Raw genomic sequence first — 25,295 nt, 5'->3', positions numbered from 1 at the left:
TATTTAATTATATATATCAGTATCTATTATCCATTTGTTTGATGTGATTATATTTATTTTAACTTCTGCTCGTTTTGAGTTTTCTTAATTTCTTCTGATATTAATTTCTGGTTGTTTTAAGTTTGGTTTATTATAGGAATATGTTTCTGCTCTTCGTAAGCTTGATATGACTTCTTATTTTTCTTTGAAAAGCTGTTTTTCATAAAGTATTTTTTTTTTTCAATTAATTCAGTTCGTTTTTGATTGCCAATGTTTTTGTTGCCTAGCATGGCGAATATTTCTCAAGTTTTTCGGGTTTCCAGCTTAACATTTGAAATATCCGATTCTAATTTAAATTCTTAGGTCGTATAAGGTGATATGAACATTGGCTTTGATTGTATTCAGTGTAATTTTTGCATTATGTTGTATCTCCATTATCTGAGAAAGAGCTCAGGGCTTTAATTTGAAGATTCTAGGGGGTGTTGAACTAAATCAAAAGACACTATATGGATCCAGATTAAGAAGAGAGCAAAACTGCATTATCTTAGCATGTATTACATTGAAAATTTCAGAGAATGTCGAGGGGACCTCAAGACTAAAGTTACGGCCACTGCGAATCTCCAGGTTGTAAAAAGGGTGTATTTGCTGTATTTCAGATACAGCTAAGGGTATTCTGTTGAAACTTGTGAGAGCATGTTGTTGGGGATCCTGAAATGAATGAAAAGACATTATATGCATTCAGGTTTTGCGCATGCGGGGGTTTTAAAACTACATTAAAAGATATTTGAAACCTGGACAACTTAATTAACGACACATAATATCCTTCAACATATCTCAAAGACGAACTAAATCAGAAGAGAATTCATGCTACTGGGTTATCAAAAGGGTATATCTGCAATTTAAGAAACAACTAAGTGTATTAATTTAAAACCTTTTGGGAATGCTGAGGGGATATGAACTAATTCTTAAATGCAATTAGTTTTTCTAAATGGAAAACAAAATTTAATTAAACGTTTTCTTCTTTATAACGCTAATGAATCCAAAATTTTTGAGGCTTTTAAGAATAAATATATTAAGCTCCTGATCTACATTCATTAATGCATTTGCAGAAATATAGGTCATTATGGTGATTTTCTTTTCTTTTTGATGTTATGATAAATAAAAGCATACAGCTCGAAACTAAAATTATTCTTGAGAAAACGCAAATAACGTTCTAGTGTTTAGAATTCTTGGGTGCATTAGCACCGTTTCTGCTTGTGGTAGTTTCTGTTTTGTTTTAAGTTTGAACTAATAATGTATTGTAATTCCTATTTATTTTGGGTTTATTTATTTGTTGATAGTGATATAACCATGAATTACTGCTTGACTTTATATATAATAGTCTTTGGTTTAAGGTAGCTCTTAACTTTTATATGAAAAGGTTCTTTGTTGAAAAGATTTTTTTCAGTTAACTTCATGCAGAAGAAAACAAACAACCTTAACAATAGACCGATGAATATGGAAGCTGCTAAGCCCTATTTAGGTTGGGAAGGTATTAATAATAGAATACTAATTGCTCATTGTATGACTAAAACGTTCAGGGTTTCAGTTATAGTAGTATATGCCCCTGCTGAACCGACGAACGGAGATACTAGTGACTCAGATTAATTTTACTTACAGTTACATGAGCAAATAGACAGAGTCCCAGGTAGAAAAATGGTGTTTTTACTAGGAGATTTGAACGCCCAGATCGATTGAAATAGGGATAGATGGTATCCTAGCCTAGGTAAATTTGGTGTAGGAAAAGAAAACAGTAATGGCTACAGACTTTTGCCATTTTCTAGGTATAACAATCTAGTTACAACCAATACGCTGTTTGGTCATAAAATGGCCCATAAGTTGACATGGTATTCACGTGATAATAAGACAGCAAACCTTACTGAAACCTTACTTATGTTATAGTAAACCGAAGACTGGCAGAATCAATACCAGATACTAATACAAAAATCAAACAGTTCGTGGTAACAAACTGTAGTAAGGAGCGACCCGGCTCAACAGTAACCGAAACTCTAAAAAATGGAATTTTGATACCAATAGTTATATCAAAAGAATCGCATTCTAATGCTGATTTTAAATATATAAGTTTCATCAAGATCAATTATACCATCAAAAGTAGAGCCTGAGAAAATTTGTCTCGTTTTAGAAAATAGGGGGAAACACCCCCCAAAAGTCATACAATCTTAACAAAAATCATACCATCAGATTCAGCGCATCAGAGAACCTTATTGTATAAGTTTCAAGCTCTTATCTACAAAAATGTGGAATTTCGCATTTTTTGCCAGAAGACAGATCACGGATGCGTGTTTATTTGTTTTTTTTTCCCAGGGGCGATCGTATCGACTGAGTGGTCCTAGAATGTCACGAGAGGGCTCATTCTAACGGAAATTAAAAGTTCTAGTGCTCTTTTAAGTGACCAAAAAATTGGAGGGCACCTAGGCCCCCTCCCACGCTCATTTTTTCCCAAAAGTCACCGGATCAAAATTCTGAGATAGCCATTTTATTCACCATGGTCGAAAAACCTAATAACTATGTCCTTAGGGACGACTTACTCCCCCGCAGTCCCCGTGGGAGGGGCTGCAAGTTACAAACTTTGGCCTGTGTTTACATATAGTAATGGTTACTGAGAAGTGTACAGACGTTTTCAGGGGGATTTTTTTTATTTAGGGGGTAGATTTCAAAGGGGGAGCCCCTTTGAAAAAGGGGCTTTTCCTCCTCAACGCCCCGGTCTTTACGCTAAAGTTTCTTACTGTTTTAAAAATAGAGTTAAGAGAAAGAGTCAAACATTTGCGTAAAGAGCGGGCCGTTGAGGAGGAAAAGCCTCTTTCATAAACGGAGTCATTTCATTTCGTTTTAAGTTTAATGTCGCTCCTTACTTTCATTTAAAAAAACTTGTTTTTTTTTATTTAATACACAAAAAATCGCAAAGAAAAGAAGAACGAGGACAATAAACAGCCAGGAAAAAAAAAATAAAAATTTTGCAAATATTTCGGTCAAGACCTCTGCTTGACCGTCCTCAATGCAGAATAAGCTTATAAAAATATAAAAAAAAAACAAACCTTAAAACAAAACACAAAACTAAAATATGAGGACCCTTTCTCAGTAACGGTGAAAGGGTAACTGAATACAAAACACTGAATAAAAGTCTAAATGACATTTTACAATTTCTCAATTTTACTTACAGCTCATTTAAAGGCTAATCGCTTTCCAGGTATATTTTTATCAAATATTTTATTTGATTGTGCAACATAAATTTGTTGATGAATGTGAAAACGATCAGAATTAATAATTTGGTCATAAATGGGACTTAGAGAAGTTTCCCCAGTGTCTCTATTGATAGCTAGCTTTTGGTGTATGTGCTTTTTTTTTATCTCAACCGCTTCCCTGAAATCTTGCATGAGACTTTTAACGGGGGCAATAATGGAGATGCTCTCAAATAAGATGAAACAGTGCGGATTATCGTACAAATATTGAGCCAAGGTGGAATAAAAAAATTCAAACCTTTGGTGTAGCCTCATGGCCTTGTCTATTGAGCACCTATGTTCCAATAACCTCTACCCTAATTTCTGTTGGGTTCTTCCAATATAAAAACGGCCACAAGAACAGGGAATTCTATAAGCACCACTACCCAGAATGGGGATGGTTTTATCTTTGCCACTGTTGAAAAAACTATGTATAGTATTTGAATGTTTAAAGGTGACATTAATTTAATTTTTTTTTAAGGATTCTTTTCAGTTTATCACTCGGTTTTGGAATGTAGGGTTGGACAGTGAAAAGCTTCTTCTCATCCATCAATGGGATGATATCTGTTTGGATATTTAGAGTTGATGACTTCTTTTCTGCCTTTTTTGTCTTTTCTCTATAATGATTTCATGTAATTTTATGGGGTATCCATTGCAAAATAAAATGTATTTGATATACTTCAATTCGGAGACTATGTGAGGCTCCGATTCAACAACTTGTAAGTTCGACTCTTATGTAGTACCATAGCATAAACGACAAAGTAACAACGTATTCACTACTACATGCAAACCCAGTTGAAAACTGTAAAGAATATCCAAAATAACAGGGTTTATTACGTATATGAAGGGGGCTGGTCACTCCTCAATGCTTTGCTCTTTACATTAAAGGTTTTTAGTACCTTTAAAAAAGTTCTTATTGTTCTAATTGAACGACCCTTGTGTTTCAGGAGTTATTCTTAAAGTATTGTGACGAAATTCAAAGTACAACGTAAAGGGAGAGGTGTTGAGGAGGGGGCAACCCCCTTCATATACGTACTCTTTTTGTTCGTTTTGAATTTTGATGTTGCTCCTTACTTTCAGTTGACAAACCTTGTTTTTTTATGCAATTCATGATCGTTTTTAAAATAATGCCAGGAAATCTGGCCCCACCTCCACGGCGAAATCCCCTTCCCTACGGTAATATCCTCTAGACAATTTAATACCGGTGAAAATTTACCCCCCGACAATTACCCTTAACAAGTGTACGAGTGAAATTGAGACGAAAAGGAAAAAGCAGCACATATAAAAAGAATTTTTAATATGATGAAACTTGTTTTTTTAATTTTTATTTATTTTGTTATTTTTTTGTTTAATTCATGATTGTTTCTTTAAATAATGCCAGGAAATCTGGCCCCACCTTCACATTGAAATCCCCCTCCCCACAGAAATATCCTCTAGACCATTCAATACCGGTGAAAATTTACCCCCGGCAATTATCCTTAATAACCCTATGCGTAAAATTGAGACAAAAAAAGGCAAGATATATAAAAAGAATTTTGTAAAGGAATTCTGCCAAAGTCCCCCAGTGTAAAATTTCCCCTGATAAGTTCACCCCTTGAAACTTTCCTTCCCCATGAAAAATTCTCCTGTGGAATAACCCTCAGCAGAAAATTCACTCCCCCACCCCACCTGAAAAAGTATGCATACTTCCCAATAACAAATTCTATGCGTAGACAATGGGCAAATTTCTTAACTTATAGATCTTTCCCCTGTGACTGGGGTGTGAGGTTCATGTTATACCCAAAGGCATAGTTCGTGGGCCTTTCAACTATGATGAACAAAACTGCCATCTCAAAATTTTGATGTGACAATTTTGGAAAAAAGGGCGGGGAGATAGTCTAGTTGCCCTCAAACCTTTTGGGTTACTTAAAGAGGACACAATAACTTTTAATTTTCGTTCAAATGAGCCCTCTCCTGATATTCTAGGACCAATGGGTCGTAGAAAAAAACAATTAAACACACATTCGAGATCTTTATTGAGGCGAAAAAAAAAAGAAAATTTCAGAATTTCATAAATAAAGGCGAAATCCTCTGAAATAAGATTCTCTGATACGCTGTACTTGATAGTGTGATTTTCATTAAGATTCTTCGACTTTTAAGGGGATATTTCTCCCTTTTTGGAAAATCAGACAAATTTTTCATGCTCATAACCTTTGGTGCGCAACATTAAACTTAAAGAAACTTCTGTACTTGGAATCAAAATAATAAGCCATTTCTTTTGATATATCTATCGGTATATATATTTGATATACTTCAATTCGGAGACTATATGAGGCTCCGACCATATTCTTATAACTCCGTCAACCAAAGAAATAACCACTCCTCTTTTTATGCAGGGGGAGTGGTTGAAGGAAAAATGTAAATACCTGTCGTTATGCTTAGGCTTTCTATAAATGGAGAATTCAAGGCTAGTAGACTTATTGAAAATTCATACATCTAGAAAAGGAAGTTTATTGTTATCTTCTAGTGCTAAAATGAACTGAAGGTTAGGGTCCACAGTGTTTAGATGAGTCAAGAAGGAGTGAAGTGACTCTTCTCCATGATCCCACACAGAAATAACATCATTCACAAACCAAGGAGAGAACTGGTGTTTCAGAGAAAATTTTTCTAAAGCTGAAGTTTTAATAAATTCCATATATAAAGTTGCCAGAAATGGTGAAAGGCTCGTATCCATGGGTAAACCCATGATTTAAGTGTAAAATTAGCCATTATATTGGAAATATGAGGAGGAATTATTGCAAAGACGGACACTTTTTATATGGAATTTATTGGAACTTACGCTTTGAAAAATTTTTCTCTGAAACACCTGTTCTGGGCTTGTATTTGGTAGTATTAGTAAAAACTGTGGGAGTAGTAAAGAAGCTAAAAGTAGAATCGCCAAGGCCCAGGGTGTTTTTTCGCAGTAAAAAAAAAATTGGGAGGATAGGATTTACCATCCAAGATTTGAAAACCAAGATTAGAATATTGGAAGGTACAATGATGACAGTGGTAAAACATTGGTCTGAAGCATGGGCGCTCCGAAAAGTGGATGAAGATTTTCTACTTTTTTTCCAGAGAAATTTCCTGTGAATTGTTCTGGGTACCCGTCTGTTCAAACATTAGGCTGTGCAAAAAATGTGGTTCAATACCGCTTCTAGGGCTATAATGAAAGAAAAGTTGAGATGGCTAGGGCACATTCTGCGGATGAAGGATGACAGATTGCCGAAAATTGTCCTTCTCGGCCAACCGTCTAGGGCTAAACGGAAAGCAGGTCGTCCTCGTCTGGGGTGGGAGGATGTCATGAAGAAAGATTTAAAGGAAATGGAATTTCTTGGGAGGGTGTAAAAAGGGAAGTGTTGAACAGACTGAGATGGATGAGGAGAGTGCATAGCTGTATTGGCCTCGGGCGGGTTGGTTCTTTGGTGACTTGTTAGTAGTAGTATTAGTAGCAGTAGTAGTAATACAGGATCCAGAATCTCGTATAAAAGATAGAACTATATGACTAAATATATATAATAATATAATAAATATATATAACTAAAAATATGTGGCACCAAAAAGCTTAAGAAGGCTCTCCTTTGAGGGTGTAGCTTTTTTAGGGGGAATTAATATTCAGTGATAGTGTCTCTAGGCGAAAAGTACTGTTAAAATTAATTAAACAATATTGGTTATTTATTATTACGATTCAATATTGCGACACTGACAAAAACGTGATACCGCCCTAGGTACTTCATAATTTGTAGTAGCCAAAGGAAAAATCGTAGTTTTCATGGTTAAGAAGACCTAAGACGGGTAAAGGGGACTCATAATATAATGTCCTAGGTGTGTTTGGGATATATTTTAGTAGAAACTTGCTTCACTTATCTTAGTCATTGCTTAAATTAGCCAAGAAGCTTTTTTAAAGATACATTTTGATGGTGAAAGAAAAACAGAAATAATTAAAACGTGCAAACATTTTGAAAAATGAACCACAAAAACTATCTAAGGTTTCGTAGACTTTGGGTGAAAATGAATATATCTTGGCACCGTTAGGAGTATAGATGAGCCTCAGGTATTTGGAATTGTAATTCTCCTTACTAGCTCCGTCTTCAAACCACCCACATCCAAAACGGAGTTGGACCCTGGTTGTGCACTTCAAGGTTTCGAATGTCGTGTTCTACACGGATTTGGGTCTACTGAGAACCCGTGTTCAACCATGTTATTCTGGCTTGTTACACTTTGGAAGAACCCGTATTCAACACGCTGCGAATTTGTAAAATGAAAACGTTTTTAAGTTCGACTGGGTCAAATTCGGAAAAAACAAAAATATTTTTGTCAAACCCGCTCAAAACCTCCTTCAAACCCAATTCTGAAAATACAAGTTATGACACTAATAGTTGAATTTCTTTTGTTTATGCTTAAGTTTATTAGTTCTTGATTGAAATAATCAAGTGTGGTAATTATCTACTGCTAATTTCTTTCTTTACTAGCTGTTGATATTACGGGATGTGAGAACAATGAACTGCCAAATTCCACTAATTTTTGAGTTCTTTTTCATGTCTTTTCGGTTTCTACAACAGCGTTATTTTATCTTAAGTTTGTGTGATACTCTAGATTATGTACAAATAGTTCCTGATACTGCCTAGGCTGGTGAAGGACTGTTGAGACCTTCTTTTCTTATTTTTCTCTTATCTACGCAACTACTTTTTGTTTCCCAAAACTATTCTTTGTTTATGTGGTTGATGCTTTATCAGTAAGTTTGGGATAGTTTGAGATAATCTAAGAAATATAAGTAATTACAATTATCTTTATTTGTGCTTATTGCATATGTTTGTGTTTCATACACAGAGAAGGGAAAAATTTCGTGCCTTTTTAAGTTTCATTTTTGCTCTTTTTTCCACAAGAACGGTTTTTCTTTATTTTACGTAAAACCTTCCGAAGATTTTGTAATTGCGAAATTGATAAAATCGTGCTTTCTTAGACTTTTAGATCTCTTAAGTAGTGAGGGGGATTCAGTTTTTATGAGACCCATAGCCACTGCTCTTTTCTACCTTTAATGATTAAACACGATGAAGAAGTTTAACGGCGACCGCCTCAGGGCAATGTGCAAATGCTTGTTTTGTAATAGGTAACGTTTTCTAAAAGATTCAGGTGCATGTTACGTAATTGAGGAGTTTTCTAAACGATGCATTTGTTAATTATATAAAAACCTGTGAAGACCAGGGGAAAACCTTCAGGGGCCCGCTAAATCACCATTTCTTTGGTTGTTACGTAATAGAGTAAGTTTAGCTATGGAAATGGTACATAATAGAGAGTGTTTTTCTTCTCTTGTATAAAAACCCACGAGGGCCAGGAAGAACCTTCAGGGTTCCCTCAAGTAAGGGCACGGTCTCAATTGTTCATTACTCAATATTTTCTTACTCCCTGAATTGCCATTTCGTGTAAGGATTTTGCGCCATTTTATATGAGCAGAACTGTTATAGAGTCTAGTCCTCTATTGATTTTTCTAGAAACAAAGGTTTGCAAAACAAGGCGTTTTCCAAACAAACGAAAGGTGTACCGCTATCTCCCAGGAGACAAAAGCATCACGTGATCCGCTATTAATTCCTATTTTTCTAGCGGGAATCGAGGAATTTTCTTTTGTCCCCCTGGGGTATAAAAACTGGTGCTGTAATGGAAATTCATTGGCCTTGTATTAGATTTTGAAGGCGATGCAACTTGATTTTAAAAAATGAATGTCTCAAAGATACTGACAGGTAAGTCTTTATCTATATACCCCCCACCCTCACTAAAATGAGAGATAATATACTCAAATTTAACTTGTTATAACTCTATCCTTGATTTCCAGCTACCCCCCCCCCAACTCCTTGCATAAAGCAGGTTTATCGCGCATAAATTTATCTAATTTGTGTCACGTAAAAATATGTTTTTACTGTAAGACTATTAAGTAAGAATGTGTTTTACTGCCATGACTCTATTAAATCCTATTGAAGAATTTTGGCTTATTTCTGACAGATGGGTTAAACACTAATTAATATTCGTCAGATTTTGGGCTCAAAATCCACCGGTGTTGCGATAACTGCGCGAAACGGTGCACTTTTACCAGCTGGTAGATTAAACCTTCTATTAGCGCTTAACCAGGGCAAACAGATGACAAATAAAGATGTTTTTTATGAAATTGGTGAATTATGATCAAACATAATCCTTGAATTTTTCGGTGGGTTGACCTAATTCTGACTGCATCCGTTGTAATTGCCAACAGCTATTCGCTAAAGAGGGCAAGCAAGCTGTTAGTCGTTAGTTAACCGTAAATGGGCCCTTATAACACCAGCATTGTCCGCAAAGTTCTAATTATGAAAAATAAACGACTTGTCAATGTAAAATAACGGGAATTATTTTCATTAGAATCAAGAGGCGGAAGTTAAATTGAATGTTAGCGTGGAATAGTAACTTAAATGTAGCTAATATAAGCGTTCAATGAAAGGGGTGGGCAATTTTCTTTCCTTGTAGTAAAAAACAGGTAAACAAGGGAAATTTGACTACTATGTGAGCCCCCCCTTAATAAGGTCATATGCAACCATAGGCTAAACACTAAAAGTTTGTTGATTGTCTGGCTATCTATTTTACATATCTCTGATATATAGTTGCTTCTTATAAACGATACAGGCTAAATCCCTCCAAATTTTTTTATTTAGCTACTTGGTATCTTGAAAAGGAGATAGGTTACGAAAATGAAACTTTCAGAAGCGAGTCTACAGACTCCTCGGGGGGAGGGGGTATTTTTAAGCCACATTTTTCAGTTATGTACGGCTTATTGAACTCCAATACTTTTTTTTCAGAATGTTCTTTTACTACATTTAGACGCTCTTGTATAAAGGTTTTGTGGCTCAAGTCTGAAGAATGTTTTTCACTTACTATGTTATAGAAAGAATAAAAACGCAAAGAAAATATTGACGGTCTTTGATATTCATTAATTAAAATTTTCCCATTAAATACCCATTTTTGCTCCCCCTTACTTTGATTAAGGAAGTCCCTTTAATCCCTATAAAAGTTTAAATTTCACTCGCTAATCCAAGGGTTACACATCGTTTGTTAATGTTTGCCCCCTTAGATCTGTATCATTACGGCATTTTTCCTATGTAAGGGCCGCATCAAAGTGTGTGTGCGTGGGAGGGGGGGGGGCAACAGGGTCATTTCTGAAGGTCAAGTTCAACATTTCTTAAATGCTTGTTTATTTCCATTTTTTTACCATATTTGTTCTCTTTATGAAATCCAATTTCCATAAATGATCCAATAAGATATATTTTTTTGCTACATGAAAAAACAAAATTTTAATTCCTAATTCAGTAAAATTCTGAGCTTCCCCCCAGCAAGAGACCGAGGAAGGGAGCTGCCCCAAGCGTGCATAGTATCCAAGATGCAGCCCCATTACAGGGCGAGAATGCTCCCCTTTTGTCCCCCCCCCCAGCATGGGGAGATGACCATGCAAGATGCCAACCCTAGCGTGAGTAAAATTATTGATGTTTTTCGTAAACTTTTTTTTAAGCATGGGAAAATATCTAGGATGTTGCGAACTTTGCTCTCTACCTCTGAAAGGGGGTTCAATGGTATTGCCCGATCCTAAAAAATAGCTTACTTTTTATTGCACTTGGTATTAACCAAGTGACATATAGCGATCACTATATGTTGAACGCAAGCGTTTCAGGGACCAGACCAGATTAAATTAGAAATAGTCGTTTTCGCGATTTAACCATCTGGGGGAAAAAATAGAAAAAATGAAGTATTTTTTACTTACGAACGGGTGATGGGGTGTTTTGAAGGATATCTTGTCTCAGAGCTCTTATTTTAAATCCCGACCAAATCCGATGACATTGGGGGGAGTTGGGGGGAACCTAAAATCTTGGAAAACGCTTAGAATGGAGGGATCGGGATGAAATTTGGTGGGAAAAATAATCAGAAGTGCTAGATAGGTGATTTAAAACTGGAGCGGATCTGCTCTGTTTGGGGGAGTTGGGGGGGGGGTAATTCTGAAAATTAGAAAAAATGAGGTATTTTCAACTTACGAAGGAGTGATCAGATCTTAATGAAATTTGAAGTTTGGAAGAATATCGTGTCTTACAGCTCTTATTTTATATCCTGACTGTATCCGATAATGTTGGGGGGAATTGAGGGGAAACCTAAAATCTCGGAAAACGCCTAGAGTTGAGGGATCGGGGTGAAACCTGCTGAGAAAAATAAGCAAAAGTCTTAGATATGGGATTGACTTAACCGGAACGGATCTGATCTCTTTGGGGGAGTTTGGGGGGAGGGTTGATTCTAAGAAATTAGTAAAAATGAGTTATTTTCGGCTTACGAAAGAGTGATCGTATCTTAATGAAATTTCATATTTAGAAGGACCTCGAAACTCAGATTTCTTATTTTAAATCCCGACTGGATCCAGTGTCTTTAGAGGGGGGGGATCTTGGAACACGCTTAAAGCGGAGAGATCAGGATGAAACTTGGTGGAAAGAATAAGCCCAAGTCCAGGATAGTTGACTGACATAACCGAACCGGATCCACTCTCTGGTGGAGCTGGGAGGGGGAGTAATCTGGTGAAATTAGAAAAAATGAGGTAGTAGTAACTTACGAACGGGTAATCAGATCTTAATGAAATTTGATATCTAGAAGAATTTTGTGCTATAGAACTCTCATTTTAAATATCGACCAGATCCGGTGACATCGAAGAGAGTTTGAGGGGAAACCAGAATTCTTGGAAAATGTCAAACTTGAGGTATTTTATAATTGGGTGATCGGATCTGAATGAAATTTGATATTTAGAAGAATCTTAAGTCTCAGATGATTCATTTTCAATTTGAACTGGATCCGGGGACATAGAGGGTTGGAGGGGGAAACAGAAATCTTGGAAACCGGAAATCTTGGAAAACCCTTAGAGTAGAGAGATCGGGATGAAACTTGATGGGAAGAATAAGCACAAATTATAGATACGAGATTGACATAATTGGTACTGATCTGTTCTTTTTGAGGGAGCTGGGGGCTGTTTATTCGGAAAAATCAGAAAAATTGAGGTATTTAACTTAAGAACGGGTGACCAGATCTTATTGAAATCTGATATTTAGAAGGAACTCCTGTCTCTGAGCTCTTATTTCAAATCCCGACCAGATTTTTTGACATTGGGGGGAGTTGGAGGGGGAAACGGGAAATCCTGGAAAACACTTAAAAATGTCGTAGATACTTGATTGACATAACCGGACTGGATCCGCTCTCTTTGGTGGAGTTAGGTAGTGGGGTTCAGTGCTTTCGCGAGTTTGGTGCTTCTGGACGTACTAGGACGATGAAAATTGATAGGCGTGTCAGGGAGCTCTACAAATTGACTTGATAAAGTCGTTTTCCCAGATTTGACCATCTGGGGGGGGGGTGGCTGAAGGGAGAGGAAAAATTAGAAAAATTGAGGTATTTTTAACTTACGAGTGGGTGATCAGATCTTAATGAATTTTAATATTTAGAAGGACCTCGTGACTCAGAGCTTTTATTTTAAATCCCGACCGGCATTAAGCCTCTGATTTTCCTTTTAAAGCAATCTATTGATTCTTATAATTTTGCTAGAGCTCATACCATATGAGCTCTTGGCTCTTCCGACCTCATCACTAGTGCCTTATGAGCTCTTAGCTCTTGTTAGGCTAGTAAAACCATTTTACAATGAACATAAGGTGTTTTTCTATTCTGATTTCTAGTGTTGAAAATCCTAGCGTTTTACTGTCGCCTGTAAGAAGGGGATTTGAGGATCCTAATCTTTAGATTTGTTTTATTCTTTTTCAGCCATGTTATGGGCCCTAATGTTAGTCTTTAAGGGGGTTGAGGAACCCCTCGGACTCCAAAAAGAAATAGCTGAAAAAAGTCCATTGTTTAAGCGATCGGTAGGGTTTTGAAAATAAGTTTTTTTTATAACATCCTGCATTCTAATGTTGAAAACCTAGTGTTTTACTGTCGCTTCTAAGAAGGAGATTTGAGGATATGGCCATGGAGCCTTTCGAGGGGGAATACGTGTATTGTATTTCCATTTTGTATTGCATTTTGTATTGATTTAACTTCTTTTTCTTCTCAGTCCTTAGATTAATACTATTCATTGATAATGGGCCCTCACGTTAGTTTTGAAGAGGGATTTAGGACCCCTTCGGCTTTCTGAAAGAAATAGATTGATAATGGGCCCCTACGTTAGTTTTGAAGAGGGATTTAGGACCCCTTCGGCTCTCTAAATCCATTCTTTTAGCGATTAGTAGTGTTTTGAAAAAAGGTGTTTTCTTTAACATCCTACATTCTAATGTTGAAACGTTATATTTGTACAATTGAAGGGGAACCTTGTTCAGGGAAGGAAATTTAAGGGCATTGTCCAAAATGCTTTTTGATCACAATGAAAATACCCCATTCTTTTCGGGTCAATTTAGAGTACTGACCGATGCAGCTCTTGGCGGTCCTGAAAGAAATAATAGGAACAACACATTTTTTTCAGGTTAATAAATGGACAGTTGAGGGCCCTGCCCGTTAGTTCTGAAGGGTTTGAAGAGCCACTGGCCCTTGGATTAAGATTAATTTTTAGTTTAATAACACTTTTTTCAGCTTTAAATTATAGTTACTTTAAGGGAATAACGATTTTATCTTTTTTAGGCTCCTGAAGACCATTTCGACCAGTTAATTGACAATCTGGCTGCTGACCTTCTTGGAGCCTCACATTGGTCACCAAAACACCCTCCGTATGTTTTGTTTAAGACTTTTAGAGTATTATAATAGCTGAGGTCTAAAGAAAAATCACTCTACCCAAATTAATGTGGTAATTTCTGGTCTTATATTTTCATCTAGTAGTGAGGGGTCTATGGACCCAAAGTGTTACTTTGGAAGTCCATGTATAGAATATTTTTTGGTCATGACATTCTTATTTAGAAGACTTTAGTCTACTAGACTAAGACTTTTAGGGCATTATAATAGCTGAGGTCTAAAGAAAAGTCACTCTACCCAAATTAATGTGGTAATTTCTGGTCTTATATTTTTAGCTTGTAGTGAGGGGTCTATGGACCCAAAGGGTCACTTTGGGGGTCCATGTATAGAATATTTTCTGGTCATGACATCCTTATTTAGTAGTGTTCTTTGATTTCATCAGAAGGGTCACATTATCCTCTAAGAACATTTTCGGACTAATATTCTATTCATTTGCAGCCTAATATAAGTTCATTTTCAAGATGAAATCGTAAGGGTTTCAATAAACTAATAACCTCTTGTTATTTTCTAGGTTCAAAAAAATGGATTACCACCTATATCACGGGCGTATATGTAGAGCTTATTCTACCCTCCAGCCCAATTCCGCGAAAGTCTGTGTATGCCAGCACAGGAAAGTGTTGTGGGATCTCGGCCTTGATGAGGACTATGGATGAGTTGAACAGCTCCTAGCAAGCGAGGTAGAGAAACTGCCCACCCCAATGAGCGATAATGATGTGGGGGAGTAGGACAAAGTTGAAGTGGTTCAGCCCGCATATTGCCTGACTTATTTAGCAAACACCGTCTCTCTCAACATATATGTTTTTAGAGCCGAGTTTGGAGACTCCTTCAATAATCTTACAAGTGGTAGTATCCATGTGGATCCAGTAGACATAGCACACTCCTGTGTCAGCAAGATTCAGGCCCTTCTTGAAAAACAGATTCGGGAGGTGGGTGGGGGGACAGTATTAAGACATCCCTGGCTCAAAAATATTTTTTTCTAAATGAAAAGTCGAGTGAGGTTTACTCGCATTACTTGTAAACCGAGATGCAGACGCTTTACCCAAAATTACATAATTATTAGGGCGTTTTTTCCCCACTGGATGGTAGGTATTTTTAATAGGGTAGAGTGTTATAATAAAAATGGGAGCTGGTATAAAAGTATTATTTACAGAAAATTTAGATTTAAATATGACGAAATTTAAAAAGGACTTTGTTTTAAGAGGTGGAAGGAAAAAGGGGTGCAAAATATAATGCAGATTTAAAGGGTTGTAAAGGTGGACAACTCTTTTCTTTCGATACGAGCTTAAAGTGCTTTAAGTACCAAGTCCTTATCTAAAAGCCTAAATCTTTGAAGATGAGTGGTTTTAGTAAGACACATTTGGACAATTTTGCAATTAATAGAGGCGGGGAGGGGACCCGTATAAATAATCATGTTGATTCACAATCAACGTTATCATCGATCCCCTTCCAATCATAGTCCTCTTTATGTTCATCGCAGTAACAATACACTTAATATTTGTCTTAAACAATATTTCAATGTAGGGAGGCGAGTGAAAAAGAATAAATCTAATGTCGGTGATGCAGGTTGAGTCTATCAAACAAGTAATATTTTTGAAAAGAGGCATTACTTGTGGTCCACTGAACTTTTTTAAAGTGTCGAAGGTCTTAGACACTAAACCTGTAACGTATCGTCTAAACGACATGAAAGAGGTGATGATTCCTGGTTGTGTTAATGAGTATGAGCTACAGGAAATTAAACCCACTGATATGTATCAAATTGATAAGATATTAAACACTCGAACTCGCAAGGGTAAGAGACAATTGTCTGTTCTCTGGCTTGGATAAATTCTGATTTTGATTCTTGGATTGTTGCTGAAGACGTTCATAATGCCTAACAATTTTTATGTGACAGTCATGTTCATTGTCTCTCCCCCTATCTATGATGATTTGAATGATACAATTGATTTTTGGATAAAATTCCACCTCCATCAACTTAGAGGGGGTGTAAAGTTGCTCTTATCGATTATATTCTTAAAAAAGCATCTGATATCCTGAGGAAGTATCGTACATGACATAAAAGTTAGACCCTTTGACTTCCCTGACGAAGGTTTGGTAGCAAATTTTTACTCTGATGATTACCCCTTTGTCACCTTATTCTACGAGAAATACTAAAATATTCATGAATTGTATCGAGTTATCAACAAGAAATTGCGAGTCGAAAAAGAGCTGGTTTTACTTTCAACTATTCGACAGAACAGACAAGAATGTACATTACCAATCCATTTGAGAGTGAAAGAATTTTCCTCAATGAGGATATATGTGAGGCTGACAATTGCATATTTCTGTACGCATCTTTGTCGAGACATCGAGATTCAGTAATACCTATGTCCCTCTTGTACGTATTCTTGAGTGAAAAACCACTCATGAACAAATTCATCACTTAGACATAAAGTACCTTCATTATATAGCATTTAGAAGTGAATTGGGCGATCCTCTAGTAATAATAAAAGGTTTGACTGCGATTACATGTTATTTTCGACCTATTTAGTGAGATTGCCCCAAAAAAACTTTTGTTTGTCCTGAAATTGATTGTTATTTACTACTCTTAGATCAATTGGGTCCTGGAATGGAGTATTACAGCGGTTGCTCGCCAATGTCCAGATACGGTCTTGGCAATGGTTTGCTAAGTTGTTTTGCTCTGCACTGCCCCTTGCTAAAATTATATCGGAACGGTGTTGTGGAATTTGTGGCTTTTAAAATATGTGATCGTGACTTTGGGAAGGATTTAAAAAAAAAGTGTTTCCAAAAACCTCAGGTTCAATGCGAGATGTTCCTTGATGAGCGATCGAAATCACGACAAAGTGGGAAAGGTTTAAAAAGGGTAAGAAGCACCTCATCACTCATCAGTTTCAACTCAGCCCGCAAGTTTATAACTTCGCTCTTTTCAAAGAGGAAAAAGAAACTAAGAGTAAAAATTGTTTGATAAAAAAAGACTTCTTTTCCTAGAAATGGCATATCTACCACATAAAGAATGTCATCCATCGGTCACCTCATCTCCAAATCTTTTCAACAAAGAATATGTTGATGTATATGTAAAATATGGTTACTATGAACAGTTTTATCCGCAACAATTGCTCTCTAAAAACGTACATGTTCAAATTTGTTGCAATGAGCATTATTTCATAGCTTTGACTTCAATATTTATTGATTTAAATGTGGTCGTAATAAAATCTAACAATGAAAAATCAAGTACAGCTGAGGGGTTATCCCATAAAATTGTGTACTACATAATTTGTTTAGACAAATCAGTCTGCATACATGGAATGTTGGACAGCACAAGCAACAATCTTGCAAATTATGCTAGTTGTGTACAATTCATGTTGATGACTCCAATGTCATATAAGCTAAAGAGAGGTCCGGCTATTGGATATGAATAAAAAACGGACACTGACACTATCAATATGCTTAGAGGTACGACAGCTCAAGATTTACACTTGGGAAAATAAATCTTGATATATTCAATATATCTCAATGTTTACGTCCCAAAGTTAAGACTGATATAAAGTTACAACTTAATCCGTCCAATTTTTTTTGTGAAAAGCACTTGGCACTGCACCTGATGCAACAGTCCCTCACTTCGGCAATACTTCATGTAAAAAAACAACAAGTTTTTAGTTCTGTTGCTTTGGAAATTGAGAAATTAAGAGTTTGTGGAAGTAATATTGCTACCTGTAAACGTGCCTACACCGATTTGTTATTTATAAATGGTGAAATATCTTTAAAACTTGCTTTGGCTTTTGTAAAAAATGCTAGTTCCTTAGGATCATGGACAAATTCTCCATTTAATTTGAAATGTTTGGACATTTATATCTTGTATGTGAAGGAAATGAATTTCCAATCTGTAATTTATCCTTCGATAAATCCTACAGAACCCTATATAAATTAACAATGCAATCCCTTGAGCAAGATTTAAAACTATTTGGAAATAATTTGAGCGAAGAAATTCTTGTAAAAGCTCATCATATCATTGTATTGCATTGGTCCGGTTCTCGAGATATGAATGTGGTCGGAATGGGTACAGTACGTTAAGAGTTTTCCTTTGCCAAACCGTTGGAGGAGTTTTTAACCTTAATTTTGGTAAATCAATTTGAAATCTATACCCCTGGTGGCAATGTTCTATTAGACTTGGCACTATGAATACAAATAAAATAATCAATGTATTCAATTTGGATCCCTACATTTCCAAATACAAATCCTATTGCATACCGTCGGATATCCTCTACCATATTCAAAGTGTTAACATTACCCTTAGAATTATTAACGACTGCCCATCAACTGAAAAGACTGGACATTGATTATGCATCTTTCAAACAGTGAAGAATATTAAATTTTTCAATCCTCTGGGCCTACTGTACGTGTCTCTTTCCTACCTGTATACTAGTGCCCGAGAAGTGAAATGCTTTTAAAATGGTTGTGAATTTCCTAATCAATCAATTTTTTATGTGCAAAACTCTTCGTACTTTAAATTTCTTCTCACACGTATAGGTAACCATCGTGAATGATAAGTGCCGACAGCTCGTCAGGATTAAGCTTATATCCATCTTGGCATGAAAAGTCAGGGTCACATTTTTTACAATATAACGTAACTTAACTTTTATTATATCTCTTCGCAAAGTCAGCGATACTATCTTGATTCACATTATAAATTCACATATTTTATTTTTTTTGAAGCAATGTCGTACACAAAATCTTCATAAAAAGAATCACTTTCTGTTATAGCCAAATAAAAATTAGTAGGTTTATAATTATAATAAGCGGTATATTCACAGTGATGTCGTAAAAATCAGACTTTTATTATTCCAGCAATAGAAGTGTAGGCCAGATTCTTCTTCGAAATATAACTTAAAACCATATCGATACCAATCTCTTAAAAATAAACTGAAGTCATGTTTAGTTTTTTTTGTAATCATTCCAGGGTAATTACTTTCCCATTGATCACATTTATCTTAGTGGCAATTGGAGCATAGTGAACCTCTAGGGTTAGAGTCACAAACATTTTCAAGACAAGAATTACAGTCTCTAATTCGCGCTGCATATCTTCTACACAGTTTACATGGAATGTATAATATACACTTTTCACAATAGTTATCAACAATAGTACAATTCTCACAGGATGACCAGCTGCTCAATGTATACAAACATAATAGACATGTATAAAACTTTCTTTCAATGTTGAATGTCTCACTTCCAAAAAAAAATGGACATGTATAAAACTTTCTTTCAATATTGAATGTCTCACTTCCAAAAAAAAAACTGACTCATGATCAATAAAATGAAAGTTCTTTGCTATCACTTGTTATCGCTTATGCTTATCGCTTATTGGACCACTAGAGAAATGGGAAGAGTGACTAAAACTCTCGGTAATCTACAAACAGATGCATAATATCATTTTGTATAGTTTCGATTTGTATGCTAATAAAGTGACTAAATGCCTTAGGACCACTACACATCGAGGACCACTACACACTTTTACTATAATCCAAAGATGAACTCATTTTTTATTATAACGTCAATTATTCTCTTAGTGAAGACTCTTCTGCACTGATAATTTTTGAAAACTATCATTTAGCATTAACCATTGTTCAAAAGTAGCAATATTTCCTATACTTTTTTTTCTGTCTATTATATTCATTTTTAATCCTGAAATTCACTACCAATTATAGTCTAAAAATGAATTAAGATTCTTTCTATCTTTTTGACACCATTCTATAGTTCAGGTACTCGATGACACTGGTCTCTATTGGCACTATATAGATAGGAGTGGGAACCAACTATAATATCTAACGAGAAAAACACTTTTGAAACATTCTTGTCTTACATAGTGATTTAAGTTTCAATGAACGTATCCATGTGGTAAACTATCATTGAGGCTAGTAGCGTTTGCATGTTTGATTTTCATCAACTCATCTTCAATTTCCTTGCAGATACCCTCAGCTAGTACCCTTTTATTTTACCAGCAATTTTTCTTTCTAATACCAAATTATTTTCACATTGGTAACAGTTTCGGCACATAGACGAGATATATTGCATGACATTGCGGGGGTATGCCCGTCTTCTTTTTACCTTTCGTTGAATGGTAATAGTAGGAGGATGGTGATAAGATCTATCAACGGGTAACACTAACTTCTCTGGTGATGTTACTCTTGCATATCTACTTCTATAACCACCTGAAATTTTTCGGTACTCCGGAGAAATTTACCTTACTGCATGACAATGCACCCGTACATATCAAAAGGTGTTACTATTAGCACTGGTTTCATAATTCAAATATTTCTTTTTTTCGGCATTCAATGCTACTTCAACACTATCGTATACACACGTCTTCTGGCAATATTTCATCTTCACTCTTTGAAAAAAATTATAAGATATTAATGTTTATCCTTCCAATGCAGAAACAGCACTGAAGCAAATCGTAAGATCCATCAAGTCACGCAAGATTACGTCACCCTCAACTCAAACTTCATAACATACACCTGCATCTTTTAGAAGACATTCCCTTTTACGTAACAAGCACCTTTACTTTGCCCACAAGGGTTTCGCCGCTAAACTTCTTCATCATCTTAATTTATTGAAAGAAGAAAAACGTAATGGCTATGGGCCTCATAAAAACTGGAACCCCCTCACTACTTTCTAACGAGTTAGGATAGTAGATTAGATGACTTTTGTTTTTACCCCAAGTCCAACTTGCTTTTCCCCACTTTGAGTTTGACCTCAAACTCGTACTCTGGACACACTCTTTCTAAAGTTTCGTTAATTGACATTATTATCTATTTTTCTAATTATTTGATGATTTTTATTTAAATTCGTCTATTAATTAACCCCTCCTCTTAAAATAAATCTTTTCGAATTTTAATTTTACGAAATATGAAAATAAGATATTTAATGGGCGGTAGTTGACCCGTACTTCAGAATCCCCCCCCCTCAGTCCAGACTTTAGGCCTAACCTGAATAAATTGTGACCAAACAAAGAATTTGCTGCCTGAAATCCGAATTTAGACCTTGTATTCTATTCCTCATGTTTAATTATATTGCCCCTACTCAATTGAGTATAAAATTTTTCCTTTCCTTTCTTCTTGGTGGTTCCTATCCCATTTCCCTTCTGAAAAAAGGTTTCTGTATTTGATTTTTGAACTTTGGTTTTCAAGTAGGGTATTCACTTTGTAGCTTTAACGTTAGCTTCTGTTTTTTTTTTAGGTTATAAGCTGCTTATTATTGAATATCAATTCCTTTAAACAGAAATAAGATGAAGTATTGTAATTTCTGTTTACGTATTGAAGTATTTCTTTAAGTTTTACTTCTAACTAGAATTTGCATCTTGATTTTGCACATGCGTGTGCAGATGCAGATTCGACAAATGAAAAGCAGGTCGTCCCTGAGTGATGTGGGATAATGTCGTAAGAAAAGATTTTAGGGAAATCGGTACATCTTTAGAGGGTTTAAAGAGGGAGGCTTTGAATACATTGCGGTGGAGCGTGTGTAGATTTGTTGGCCTCAGGTGGCCTGGGACTGCATTGAGCTGTTGGTAGTAGTCTCGATTTTGGATTCATTGCCTATATTATATCCTTTTTTGTTTTTAGGTTGGACGTTCCCCTCTCGAGAGTTAAATCAGTTTATCTAACCGCGTCACGACTGAAAATGGAAAGAATTGTAAATCTTTGTGCTCATTTTCTGGTAGACAATTTAGACCCAATTACTGCTTTGGATATAAGGTCGCTGCCTGGTATTACAAAGCATGAAAAGCTTGTTGAAAAAGTGGACAAGTATCTTGCAGCAGAGGTGAGTCGGAGAGCAATGGGAAACAAAATGAGGCAAATATATTTTCTGTCTCAAATTCACGCCATCAATGAATAAAAAAAAAAAAAAATGTTCAACCGAAAGTAAGGAACAACAATAAAACTTAAAACGAATTTTTTTATGAATATGTGGGAGGCTAGCCCATCTTGAACTCCTCGTTCAATCGGCCAAAGTATAACGACCTTTGTTTCTTCAACAGTTGTTCCGAAAGAATTTGGTCAAAAAGTCAACCTTTGGAGCGAGGAGTTGAGGATAAAGCTTCCCCCCTTATTTACGGAATAGTTACATTTAATGTTAATTTTCTTCTACTACTTACTTTCAATTATAAAAATCTGTTTTTAAAAAAAATATATAATTTCTAATTGTTTTTCAAATCTACCGACGCCTAACCAAGATGTGATATAGAGTACCGGCCCCATAAACCATATCCTCAATTTTTTTTCTGTGAAATCGTATTGTAATCCAGTTGTAATTTAAATTTTGAAAACAATTTGAATGTTTAGTTAAAAGATGGTCGACGAACAGTACTTCTTTTTAATTAGTCCTTAATAATATTCTAGTACATTAATTTGAGTGAATGAAGGTGCTCGTAGGAACAGGGGTGTCGTTTGGGGGGGGGGGAATTAATGCCAAGTTTGCTTCTCACTCAATTGGACTAACCGTCTTGGCTTTTTCTATGATTAGTCATGACTTGCTGTCCACAACTATTCCATTTTAATTCAAAATGGCGGGGGGGGGGGGGAGGAGGCCCCAATAAAAATGCTGGAAATTTGCCTCTGCAAATGATTGGAAATTCTGCGTGACTTTTTACCTTTTATGCGACTGTTTAAGTCATTGCGATTTCTACAGTGGGGCTCTCTCATGTTGAAATGCATTATATACATATCTTTAAATACCACGAAGCATTGTATATAAGAAGAAATAAGAAAAATATTGACATTGCTAAAAGCAAAAATCCTGTAGCACTTGCTAGCCCCTCCCCCATCTACACACAAAACATGTCCTAAGTTCTGATGCTCTTCCTTGCCTTTTCCACTTCTGTATCCCTCCCTCCAAGAACCAATATTAAGACCAAAAATGTTCCTAGGAATTCAAAGAGATTAGACATCAGTTTTCAATCCTCTTGCTTCCCCAGAAATAATTCATTATTTATCTGAAGGCTCGATGAGACTTAGGACATTTGGAAATTAAAATGCACTCTTTGAAGTGTCCCCCAGTTTTCCCTGCATACGAAATAGCTCACCATCCTTCCTTTATAATAGTTGATGCGTATTCACTTATATTTATGTATTCACTCATTATAAACGTATTCACGTCTATAATTTATGAAATATGAGTAAATCAGTTTAGTTAAAGGAAGCTTTAAAAGAAATCGGAAATTTTTTCTCCGAAATAATAAGGGAGGTATCACCCTGTACAGAGATTAATTCCTAACACCCTCCCCCCCAGATCCCTTTTTATGTTTTCTGAAGGTTGATAGAGAGTCAGACAATTAGAGGATTGAAATGCGCTTTTTTAGTCATCTGCCCCCCCCCCACTTTCTGCCTGAACGATGATTCATTGCTCCTTCTTCACTGTAGCTGATGCAGAACTATACAGCAAAAACCATGATTTCATTAAAAATATGTTGACGCAACTTCCTCTGGAACTAGGAAGCTTAATATATAGTTTCAAGATTATTTTAAACTGATTGGTTATCTTATAATTTTCAATCTGTAGCAAATTGGTTTTCTTTAGGCGAAATCGAAAATTGCTGCAATAAAATGGCAGAGGTTGCCACTCCTTCCTGGAGCAATCTTTTTGGTAATTTACAAAGGGCACTAGAACTTTTAATTTCTGTTTGAATGAGCCTCTCCCTGGTCTTCTGGGATCGTCTTTTCGAAACGATTACCCCTGGGGAAGAAACAGCAAATAAATTCTCATCTGTGATCTTTCTTTTAAGGAAAAAATTCCAACCACTAGGAAAATTGATTCACTCCTTACATGCAGTTTGTCAATTCGAACTGCTTGATTATACTAATTTCCTGTTTTTGTTTTAAATTTAAAGAAAGACTATATTGACACAGCAGGCCTTATTCCTGAGATGAAATTTCGTTTGGAAATACATGAAAAAAGTTATATGCATGTCAAGGGTGGAAATCCTTTTGGTTTTCCTTCCTCAACAGAATCCTAAATATGACCCAGTTAGTCGCTGTTATTGGAAGGCTCATTCTGTTTGAACGAGCCTCTTCCTGATATTCTGGGACCATCAGTTCGAAACGACAACCCCTGGGGAAGAAACAACAAATAAATACCCATCTGTGATCTCTCCGGGAGGGGGGGGGATCTCAAAGAATTAGATCGTGAGATTAATGAGAAACAGTAACTCATATCATTTTGCTGTGTGTTTTACAACTTGCTTGAAATTGCTCTTTGACATAATTGCTACGAGCAAAGGTGGGTTTTACCCACCTTGCCACCTCTTTGGTATTCTTGTTTTATACCATATTTACTTTGTTTTTAGATTGGTTCTTTTGTCACATCAAATCATTTATTAACTATTCCCGTCATTCAAATTGAAGTTTTGGCAAACTCAAAAGAAGAAGTAAATACAAGAACAGGGGCTCCTTTTGCCCTCTCTACGCTTATTCTAGACTGGATAAGAAAAGAATTCGATTCTGAAGCAACTATCAACAATTTAGCTGGAAAGGTATGTTGCTTGTTTAAGTTGGTCCATATAGTACTTGGATTTTTCTGGCTATTTTGTTACCACAGTCTACGGGTTTGGGTATTATGTACTCAAAAAAGATACTGCAAAAAGTGCAAGGTTGCAGGATTCAGAAAAAAAAATACTGGCAAGTAATTACCAAAATACAGAATGTGATTACCATCTCTGGTGATTACTTTTTAGATCCATGACCTCTCTCTCTGGAAGGTAATGTCAAGGCTATCATATTGAAGGTTTCTGTTGCTTACAGTGGCAGGTAGTTTATATGAGAAAAAACTACTTGTGCCACTTTTTCACCTTCTTGCAGTTATTGCAACCTCCTATTTTCTCAATTCGATAGCATTGTTCTCTCAAAACTCCTATATTTAAACTACACGACACGAAAACAGGTGAATTACGCGAAAAAATAGGAAAGTAATCCCTTTCACCTCCCTAATATGGGGGATTTTTGTACTAATTCTCTTAAAAACGCTTGTAAGGATTACCTGAAAACTACATTTTTCGTATTTTGGTTCCACTCTCTTCTTATTAGAAAAATTTTGCTAGTTTACAAATTGAATTTGGCATTTACATTATTAAAAATTTTATTATTATTATTAATGCCTTTTTGTCACACAAGTTCAATGTTTTTCTTTAATTGTGCCACATATCAGTGGCTGGTGAACCCAAAACGTAAAATGGCATTTCTAAATATTATATTCAAGATCACCAAACGTCAGTCCAGTGGAACA

The 25,295-nt window shown here is 35.9% G+C and overlaps 1 protein-coding gene across 1 annotated transcript in view; it reads left to right on the top strand.

The window, feature by feature from the left end:
- Window positions 1–25,295, top strand: part of LOC136032974 (influenza virus NS1A-binding protein homolog A-like) — a 100,360-nt gene that overhangs the window by 27,558 nt on the left and 47,507 nt on the right. Inside the window, exons 4-5 of the mRNA XM_065713482.1 lie at window positions 21,641–21,839; window positions 24,361–24,546. Coding sequence (XP_065569554.1) covers window positions 21,641–21,839; window positions 24,361–24,546 — 385 coding nt within the window. The remainder of the gene's footprint in view (window positions 1–21,640; window positions 21,840–24,360; window positions 24,547–25,295) is intronic.

This window comes from Artemia franciscana, chromosome 1, assembly GCF_032884065.1.
Source record: "Artemia franciscana chromosome 1, ASM3288406v1, whole genome shotgun sequence".
NCBI classification, from domain to species: domain Eukaryota; kingdom Metazoa; phylum Arthropoda; class Branchiopoda; order Anostraca; family Artemiidae; genus Artemia; species Artemia franciscana.
Note: the sequence above shows the minus strand (reverse complement) of the source record. Positions and strands in the feature narration are given on the sequence as shown.